Consider the following 10,511-nt stretch of genomic DNA (forward strand, 5'->3'; position numbering starts at 1 on the left):
ATGTCAGATGCTCCCACAACATATTTCCAGACTATTTAGCATTTCCCCGTTAGCGTTTAGCTCAGGGCGTTTCTGGTCTGCAGTGCATTCAGTTGTCAACATCTGCTCTCCGAGGCCTCCTGACCAGCTGCGCTGTTTTCTCACTTGTGGCGATTCTTCTTCCTCTCACCCTCACCATCCTCAGACTAAACATCAGCGACAGCGACATGCTGACCTTCACGGACGGCGACGAGGTCACGACCCGGATCCTGGGGCGCTACGTCGGAGGCAGCAGCCCCTTCAAGCTCTCGTCCAGCACGCCGGACCTGACCGTCACCTTCCACTCTGACCCTGCCGGCCTCGTCTTCGGGAAGGGGGAGGGGTTCATCATCAATTACATCGGTAAGCGCTTAGGAACTATTAGACCTGGACCCACATCTGATGAAGGAAGAACTTTTGCAATTCTTATCCATTATAAACATTTCAGTTATGTGTTTACTTCAAGACATGCTGATTTGTTTGCCAGTTTTTTAGTATTTTATATAATTCCTTTGTACAAAACGTATCAAATCAACTCCTAATACATTTTAATGCTGATTGTTATTTAGGAGTCTCAGCTCTGTAGTTTTGGGTTATCAGGTTTGTGTCTGAGCCTGGAGGAAGAGGAGTTGTTTCCTCCTGCTGCTTCAGAAACGGCAGGACTGCACTGCCTCTTGGAATGACTTTATTACAGGATTTGGTATGAAGGTTTCTGCCATTATTTATACGAATTCAGACAGATTAAAAAAGAGCAAACTAATAAATCCTTACAGGACGAAATAGCTATGATCATAATAAAGGAGCAAACATATTAAATTTAAAATATCTTATCTTTTAAACTCTTTCTTAGAAGGAAATGAAAGTCTTACAAAGTTCTTCTTTGGCCTTTAAAAAAAAGAGGAACGTGATTAAGTGGATGGGTAATTACAATATAAGTATATCTACAATTTAAATCAATAAAGACTACATAGAAAATATAAAAAAGCCCAAAACTTTGAGCTCAGAAGATTGCAAAATCTGACTCCTTCACGTTGTGTTCCGTTCAGATCCAGAAATTGCTATTACATAAAGTTACTTCAAGATTATTCTACTGTATGAAAATGTATAATTCTAAGTTCTCCATATAACTTAGAATTAAGTTATATGGCACCATATAAGTGAATAATGGTGCTGGTGATTTTGATGAATTCTCTGTGACTCTAATTGTGTTTCCATTAAAAATGTGCGCGAAGACATCAGTGTTGTATTCAAGTGTTGGAGCGACAAGCTGTTATTTCTTTTTGGGGAAACTGTAGTGGACTAGAGGAGCTCTGGTGGAGCCAGCTGCAAAACAAAAACAAATCACCACCATCCTCCTGCCACTTCCTGTCGTCTTCTTCGTGGTTTTTGCCAGTAGTAATGTTGATAATGTTTCTGGTGATGTGAAAAAAGTGTTTCCAAGGCAGTACATCTATTTTGGTACGGTAAAAGAACCAACTCATCCTAGTGCAAAAACTTTTTCGCATTTCATCAAAATCCACTAAACAAATTTATATTCGGAATTTCTATTTGCACAATGTTCTTAGTGGAAGGGCAGCTATTGCTTCATCCTTAAAAAGGACCAGGAGGCAAGATATTTTCTTCCACAAATACATTTATTTATTAATTTGTATATTCAGGAGGAAAAAAATACAACTTAAGTAACAATCTAAAATGTTAAGGTTTCTTTAAAAAAATACAAAAAGTGCAGAAAAAAAAGTCTTCACTGGAACACATTAAGAAATCTTTTAGTTATCTTTCAATTCATTTCAATTTTTCCTCAAGCCGCCTCTTCCTCTTCCTCCTCCTCCGTTTTTCCATTTTCCCTTTTTGTCCCTCTCACATTCTCATTTGGTTTTTCTTCCACTTTCCCTCTGCCCTTATTCAATCACATCCTATTTGTTTCACCGATCGCACAATGACACTCGTTCACATACAAGTGTGGGCTTTCAGAGGCGGTGGCTTCCTCTGCTCACTCGCCTGGCGTGATCGGCGCCGCGTCCCAGATCCAACACCTGACACCAATTTAGGCGCGCACTGAGACACACACGGTTCAATTTACTTGTCACCCTCTCGACACCACAAACTCCCATGCCTTTCCCAGAGGAGTAAATTATGTAGCCACAACAACACGAGGCTGCGCTCCTTGAATAAAAGCGAGTATGTGTGCTTGTGTGTCTGCGCTCCAATAATAAATGACACGCCGTAAAATGTTCAGGTCGCATAGCAGAGGAAGACCAAGTCAATAGAAAAAAAAAAAGATAAATTGATACCGGAGCTTCAACTTCCAAATCCCCGCGGCCCCGTTAGGCTGTAAGCCAACAGTTCAATCATCTGATGTACGGCGGGAACAACGAGATGATTCCATTTGACCTAGACCAGGGCTGCCCAAACTTTTTGAGAGTAAGATCTACTTTTTCTCTCACCAGATGCCTGAGATCTACCTCATGACAAAAAGACATAAAAATGACAAATTAAACTCTATTGACTTATTTTGTATGAGAATATGCAAGCAGAAATAATAAAGTGACAGAAAACCTAACGCAGTTTCTTCCTCAGAGAGATTCTGACACTGGGAGCAGGTTACTGGTTTCTCAGTCAGAAGCTGGTTGCAAACCTGAGGCCAGTAGGTGTCGGTCAGTCATGGTAGATCTGAACTTTGGTTTGATGACCTCAATATGAGAAACTAACCAAAGGGTAAAGGCAAATCTTCGGAAGTCGGGATATAATTAATTTAATTTCACATAATTATCGTGGTGGAATTTGTTAAAACTTAATGAAATATATTTGTCCTATTTGATGTTTGTTGTGACGTATGCTCACAAACGAACGAGGTAATTAGTCCAAGTTTGTCGTTTATTGAACGTTCAGAAACTACAGCAGGTGTGATGAGCCACAGCAAAGGTAAACAAAGGTAAAACAACCCGAACAGATGATCAAATCAAAACCACTCCTACCTTTGTACTTTCTGTCTCTTTGTAGTTTAAGCACACCTGTTGCCGTGGCAACCGCCTGCGCCCGCAAGCCAAGCAGAGATTATGTTAAAAACACAACATTCAGTCCGTTACAATATCAGGTTTCCAGGCTTGATATTTATTCCTCGATTATTAATAAGCCTCTCATGAACACAGCGGTGGTTGAGTAGCTCATTTAAATTCTTGCTCTGCTTGTCAGTCGGTCTTTGAGTCGCCTTTTTTTTTCTGTTAATGAGACCGAAACGCACTGAATTGCGCAACACCTTGTTCAAACAATAATTACTGAGATTATTAATTTTAACACGTTTCGTTGATTTTTTTTAATAATTATTCTTTTTTAATGAAGCTACAAACGTTTAGGATCTTAGTGGATATTTTTGATAAGCCTGTCAGAAGAGGAAGTGCTGCTCTCAGCGTCCTGGTAGCGTTCAGATTGTCATCTGCCGAGATCGATTCAAAACCTTCCGCGATCGACCGGTCGATCGCGATCGACGTATTGGGCGCCCCTGGTGTAGACCAAGTGTCCATGCTGGCAATGGAAATGGAAAGACCAGGGATGCACCATATTGGATTATTGGTGGATATCCTATATGCCAATATATTAAGACTCATTTGGCCAATAACCGATACCAATACTGATATTTTTTTCCTATACCTACTTACTGAAACTATATGGCTTTCTCTACTGTGGAACTAAAATACTGCATTATCTTTGTCAATGTAGCCTGCTACCAAATGCAAAGGAGGAGGCTGAAGACGATGCAGCACTTTCAACTTACATCATGTTTAATGTCAGATTTATTCAGGACATCTGTTCCCTCTAAGACAATGACAACACTCAAACAGTGCAAATTTGTAAATCTTCACAAAACAAAACTGAACATGTTCCCAAGAAACAAGTGAAAAGCACATCAGTGCATTAATACCTAACAGTTTCTTATGATGCTGTGCTGAGCTGCAGGCATCATGGTTTGCTATCAAAACAATGCCTTTTATATCGGTGAATTATTTTGTCGGAGCAGCCGATGTTCGATATAAGATTTTACAGCTAATATTGGCCAATACAAATACCATTCCAAAAATATTGTGCATCCCTAGGAAAGATTATGCAGAAATACACAATGTAAGCTACATAGTCTATAGAATAAATATAAAATTATAGATAAAATTAAATATGATTAAGGCATTTTACACTTTTTCTTTTCAGTTTTCTAGGGCCAGCAGAGAAGCATTTAGCACTGTTGCAACTGGAAGACTTTTTAAATATCCAAAAAAAATTGGGATGTTTATTTAATCATTATTTAATATTTAATCAATCAGCAAAACAACTGAATGATTGAGCTCATTTTAATTTGTCACGCTATTACTTGATTATAGATTATTTCCACAGGATCAACTCTTCAAAGCTCTCCACACAGAAGAGCAGCTTCAAAAAAATCATGTAACTTAAAAAAAAAATCTATTACAATTAATTGAAGATGGTTTTCAAACAGAACTTAGTCCAAACAAAAAAAGGCTTCCTCATCTATAAGATCTTTGTAGATGAATGACAAAGCTCTGTGTGTCTGCAAAGAGTGCTTCAGGTTTTTTTTTTTTTTTTTTTTTTTTTATTGGGCAGTGAAAACATCTTTGAAGGAGCGGACTTTGTAGTTGATGGAAGTTTTTTGCCAGAAGAATATGAACGGAGACAAATATTTCATTCTGTTTAAGATTTATTGGTGATATTTGCCAATTGAGGCAGTAGATGAATAGAGGGACTAAAACTCATCTCGGTGTTTCTCCTCGCAGCGTTAATCTACTTCACACCTGGGGGTTAATGGATCCCAGATTGACGATTTTCAAGGGCACCTTTAGAATTGAAGTAAAAAAATGCTAACATTTGGGTCATGATTCATGTTTATATCATTTATTTATCAAGATTTGATTTTCAGACGTAGACTGAAGTAAAGTCATATACATCGTGGCCTAAATTACGTAGTAGATAATTATGCATTTCTTTATACACTGTAAAACACAAGTAGTTCTCCTTACTTTTAAGATATATGAAAACTTGTGGCCTCAGAATGTTTAGTTTTCATCAAATTAACTGATTAACGTTAATTTGTGCCGTTCTGGTGAGCATATCTTAACTTAATAAATCTATGCTCCCAAGTCTTATTTTTCGTCTATGTAAATAAACACCAAAGCTTTCAGAAGGCACTGTTCTTTTTAACTTGAAACTACTTATATTAAATGAAAATCCCTTGACTGAAACAGTTCCTGCTTGTTATTTCTCTACTCAAACTTTGAAATAAAATATGGAAAGCTGTGATAGTTTGCTCCTTAATTTATTTAATTGAAGTGATTACTGTAACAAAAGTTAAATGCACCCAATTTACTTGATTAAAGTCAACATTGCAATTCACTGTACTTTGTTTCACAGCAAAACCCTGACCAAAGTCAAGTTAGACTAATTCATCTTTTTCAATTAAATACAATGTTACAATTTACAGTGTGGAGTAACACAAGTAAAAAATATTCACATTTGCTGCTTAATTAGTCAGGCTATCTGCTGCTGGCATCCTTAATTGTTATTTCAGAAAGGTTAGTGTGATTACTACAGTGGAGCCCCGCCTACTCCTGGATTTTTTTCTTGGAGCAAATCAAAAGATTTAAAAACAAAATGTAGTTGGGGAAGTTGAAATACATAGGATCCATGCTACATGACGCACTAATGACTGTCGTTTGCAAAGCAGCCAATCTGAAAGTGCTATTTATTTTCCTTGGCACTGATTGGCTAGTCCCCTCAGAGGAAGACCGCAGCTCTTCCTTAGATATTAGCTAGATATTAGCTTCTGCTAATGGTTTCTGCTGTGCTTAATAATACATAAGGTATATTAATGTATCAACAATTAGAATAGGCAGTTATGAGCCTTTTTTAGACGGGTTCTCAAGTATTTATGGATTTATGGATCTCAAGTTACAGTGGGAGTCCACTGTAACTATTTTATAAACTCCTATTTCCAATATAGACATCCAATTTTGATTATATTACGACTATGTGTATAAATACAATATTACTTGATTCTTTCTATGAAATATGCAAATAGTGAAACAGTTAATGATCCTCAATTTCCAAGGCCATTATCCATTTTGTTATTTTCACTTTGTAAAAGTAATCAGCTCCATATTGCCATTTCTTACATGTGTGAAATTGAGGCCAGTTAATGAAAAACAAATACTCATCTATTTATTTTCTTGCTACATTTTTGCAACAAATAAAAAAGGATCTTGTCACTATTAGACACAATGAAACGCTTGTTTTAGTTAAGATCTTTGTTTACGCCAATTTGGTGACTTTGGCCTTGAAATGTTCTGCTTCCCTAGTAACAGAAAAACACATTGAAATCCTAATCTTGATAAACACACAAAAAAAACTGTCGAGGCCGTCCTGATGTGAGATCAGCACAGAAGTGATATTCAAAGATGGCCCGGCTCAGATGAAATCCATCACTCTGATCCGCGGTGAAGTAACTGCCCGATGAATCCATCCGTCTTCTCACCGCATCGTGTCATAATCAGCTGTAGCACTTCTGATCACATTGACTTTTTGACCCGCGTTAACGGTGACGGAGATGGAAACGTGTCATTACAGGCAATCATGGACCTCGGCGGCTGACACTGTCAGAGAGGAGAGGCAGTTAATCATCCTGTTGTCTCTGATCTCTCTTCTCAGAGGTTTCCCGGAACGACTCCTGTCCCGACCTCCCCGAGATCCAGAACGGCTGGAAGACGACGTCGCACGTGGCGCTGGTGCGAGGAGCTCGGATCACCTACCAGTGTGACCCCGGGTACGACCTGGTGGGACGGGAGACCCTCACCTGCCAGCTGGACCTCTCCTGGAGCTCTCAGCCCCCCTTCTGCGAAAAGAGTCAGTTCTTCTCAGTGTTCTAGCACATAATTGGTGAACCTTCTGAATTTAGAATAACTTTACCAATTCTCTAAAGAAAAAAAATAGGAAATGTACTGATTTAATGTCAGACATTGATGAAAAAGTATTGTCTTTTTATACATTGTAACCTAATATCTACCTGAGTGAAGCTGGACCCCCACCTTCTTCAAAACGGACAAAATTGGTGTCAAAAGTTTCTGCTACGTTTGTGCAGCAAAAATTGTTGTTTGTGCTGCTTTGGGTTTTAAGATATCAATGAAAGCTTAAAGGTCAACCAGGCCCCCCCACTTTCACTAAATCAAAATGACCTTTGAACTTCAAAGCCAAAGCAGCACAAACAAAAAGTTTTGCTGCACAAACTCAGTCGAGTTGATTGGCACCAATTTTGCCTGATTTGAAGAAGGTAGGAGAGACTGGATGACCTTTCGTGACCTCTGGAAACATTTCTTAATGTCTTTAAAACGATAGCGGCACAAACGTAGCACAAACTTTTACCACCAATTTTGTCTGATTTGAAGAAGGTGGGGGGTCCAGCTTCACTCAGGTCTAATACTGAGATTCAATAGTTTTCTTCCACACTTGAAAATTACACTACTGCCATTTACCGCTGATCAAGTCACTGCTCAGAAGTTGATGTGGTTTTATTTCCTCCTCTCAGTCATGTACTGCTCCGACCCGGGCCACGTGGAGCACTCCACCAGAACCCTGTCCGACCCCAAACTGCTGGTCGGCACCACCATCCAGTACAGCTGCAGCCCCGGCTTCATCATGCAGGGCGGCGCCACCATCACCTGCTACGGCCGCGAGCCGGGGACGCCCGTGTGGACGTCTCGACTCCCTCACTGTGTGTGTGAGTATCTGACGCAGAGCGCCCAGGGCCAAACAGTTAGAGAGAAACTGTTAAACACGTAGAAACAAAACAGTCTGACCAGTGGAAGCCTGCACAGAACGGACAACAGAGGAGCTTTGGTTTCCTGCTGCAGAGCCATCTGACACGACTGGGTCTGTGTGAGTCCTTCTCTCTCTCTCAGTTTTTTTCTTTCTCTCTTTATTTTGCAGCATTAATGTGAGCCATAGTCGGTGCTGCTTTTACACTTCACCCTGGGCCTGATAATGTGTGGACTGTGTGTATTTTTCAGGGCTATTAATGTAGGTGTCAAGTGTTTGATATGTAAATGAAATGCTAATAGAGCGTACCAATCAGCCCTCAGCCACCTGGAGGAGGGGGTGGAGATTATCCATGACTCATGTCACCTTAGTCAGAGGCTGTCAGATCTGTCTGTGCTGCTACGACACACACACACACACACACACGCACATGCACACACAAAGAAAATTCCTAATTTGGGGTTGAGAAACACCAAAATCCCTCCTGCTAGCATTTGTCGTGTTTCTCTCCTCCAGCTGAGGATTCTGTTTCCTGTGAGAACCCCGGTCTCCCTGACAACGGCTACCAGATCCTGTCCAAGAGGTTGTACTTGCCCGGCGAGTCACTCACGTTCGTTTGTTACCAAGGTTATGAGCTCATAGGAGAGGTGGCCATTAAGTGCATAATCGGGAACCCTTCGTTTTGGAGCGGCCCTCTTCCACTCTGCCAGGGTGAGATTTGCTTTTCAGTTTGGTCTTTTTGATTTTATCGTAATCTGTAGGTTTAAAGATGTGAGGGACATTTCCAGTTGTTACAGAACATGCCCTTCACATTTCCTGTAAAAACTAATTTAGGGATGCACTGATCCACTTTTTTCACTGATACAGATATCTGAGGTTCAGTATCAGATTGGACTGAGGTCATTTGTTCACCTTTAGGTTTTGTCACTTTTCTGCAGGACTATCCTGTCACATGAATCCAGTTAAATTTTATTTAATTTAAACTTAAATCGTTGATTTGTTTTGACCTTGCTTTTTAGTCACACCTGAAAGTTTAATCAAAGAGCAGATTAAAAACAATAATTGTCTTTGTTGTTCAGCTCATATGTCAATTTATTTACTAATTTAGCAAGAAGAAAGAGTTTTGAATTGAAAATTGTTATTTTTTTATTAGACCCTCCAATTAACTTAAGCATTTTAATCCAGTCCCATCACAAATACATTAATGTGGGGTGGTTAAATCCTAATGAGTAAAACATTAACTGATCATGTGTGGAAAAGTGAGATTTTCAACTGCTTCCATTCACTATCAAAAAACAGTTTAATATCAGGCATAAAACAGTTTTCAGATTATCTAAGAGGGAAAATGCTTTATTGTAGTTTTGCTTGCAGTAGATGAAGATAAGTGACAAAGAAAATTATCAGTAAAAATTGTGTTTAGAAAGCACATTGACGTTTTCTCTGTTTTTGACTTAAATTTTTTACTGACTATGCAAATCAGAAGATTTGACAGGCATAGTACAAAAAAAGAAGACTGAATGTGAACCTGGAGGAGAGGCTTTGTTAAAAATACAGACTATAAAAAAGAAACAGTCTGTGTGATGTCAGTTTTCATATGCACTGACTGACAGAATGATGTTTTTCAGCTAACCGTGACTGCTTTGGCAACCATGCTTTGGAAGGTGAGTGTCTGTCTGTGGTGAGAAGTGAACACTTTTTCTTAGCAGACAGATAAATCAAAAGTCACAAAGAAAGGGGGTAAAAAAGTGTTTCAGAAAACCAGCATTCCTTCCTCTGTGTATGTTTCATCTACATCTACCGAGTTCATTTGCCATCTGTGTGTTTATCCCACTCCCAGCGTTTATCCATTTCATTCACCTGCATTTCCTGAACCCTCTTCTGCCTGACTCCTTATTTTCTGGAAGATGCTTTCTTATTAATCCTGCATCATTCATTTGTTGGGTGTCAGTTGCAGAGGCGACGGCAGGCTCCCCTCTGGATGGAGGAAACGTAGCGCTAGCTATCTTCATTCTGGTTCTGCTGCTGTCTGTGCTGCTGGGAGGCGCCTACGTCTACGTCACCAGGTGAGTCCAAAAACTCCTGGACGAATCGGCTCAGATAAACACAGGAAGGCTCCAGGTTCAAGTTTCCCTTTTTTTATCACCCAGGGCTAAGGTAAGTCTAAGACTAATGGTTGATCTTCTTATTGTTTATATTTCTATTGATAAGTTTTATTATTTTAACTAGTTTTCATGTTTTTATTTATTATTTTATTTATCCATTATTGCTGGAGACTTGCAACGAAACATTGTTCTGTATATACATTTTAAATGTGCAGTTGAATGACAATAGTCTGTGTAAAATGAGTTACATTTTTATACAATTCATTTCTAATATATTTCACAACAAGCGTGACCCAAAGTAACTCCATAAACACGTCCAGTCAGATAGATTGCCCTGCAAAAGTATTCACATCCCTTGAATTTTTCACATTTTGTCACATACAAAAAACTTTTTTTTTCATGTGATAATTGTGAAGTGGAAGGAAATAGTTTGAAATTTGTTTTTCCAGATCTGAAAAATGTACCACACTAAAGTTCACACATATTTTGACAAGCTGCTGTAAATCTGTAGATGTCCCAGGATGCCTTGATTGGGTGTTTTGTAATTAAAAAAAAAAAAAAAAAAAAAAAAAAAAAAAA

At 39.0% G+C, this 10,511-nt stretch overlaps 1 protein-coding gene across 4 annotated transcripts in view; it reads left to right on the forward strand.

The window, feature by feature from the left end:
• sez6l (seizure related 6 homolog (mouse)-like) overlaps positions 1 to 10,511 on the forward strand; it is a 65,341-nt gene that overhangs the window by 53,678 nt on the left and 1,152 nt on the right. For 2 of the 4 annotated variants that reach the window (XM_007571936.2, XM_016681738.1), the window contains exons 10-15: positions 185 to 381; positions 6,727 to 6,921; positions 7,601 to 7,792; positions 8,347 to 8,541; positions 9,456 to 9,491; positions 9,785 to 9,893. In XM_007571936.2, the coding sequence (XP_007571998.1) occupies positions 185 to 381; positions 6,727 to 6,921; positions 7,601 to 7,792; positions 8,347 to 8,541; positions 9,456 to 9,491; positions 9,785 to 9,893 (924 nt within the window). Of the gene's footprint in view, positions 1 to 184; positions 382 to 6,726; positions 6,922 to 7,600; positions 7,793 to 8,346; positions 8,542 to 9,455; positions 9,492 to 9,778; positions 9,894 to 10,511 lie in introns of all 4 variants that reach the window. The other 2 variants (XM_007571935.2, XM_007571934.2) reach the window with 1 other exon arrangement.

This window comes from Poecilia formosa, unplaced genomic scaffold (genome assembly GCF_000485575.1).
Source record: "Poecilia formosa unplaced genomic scaffold, Poecilia_formosa-5.1.2 Scaffold291, whole genome shotgun sequence".
In the NCBI taxonomy this organism is placed as follows: Eukaryota; Metazoa; Chordata; class Actinopteri; order Cyprinodontiformes; family Poeciliidae; genus Poecilia; species Poecilia formosa.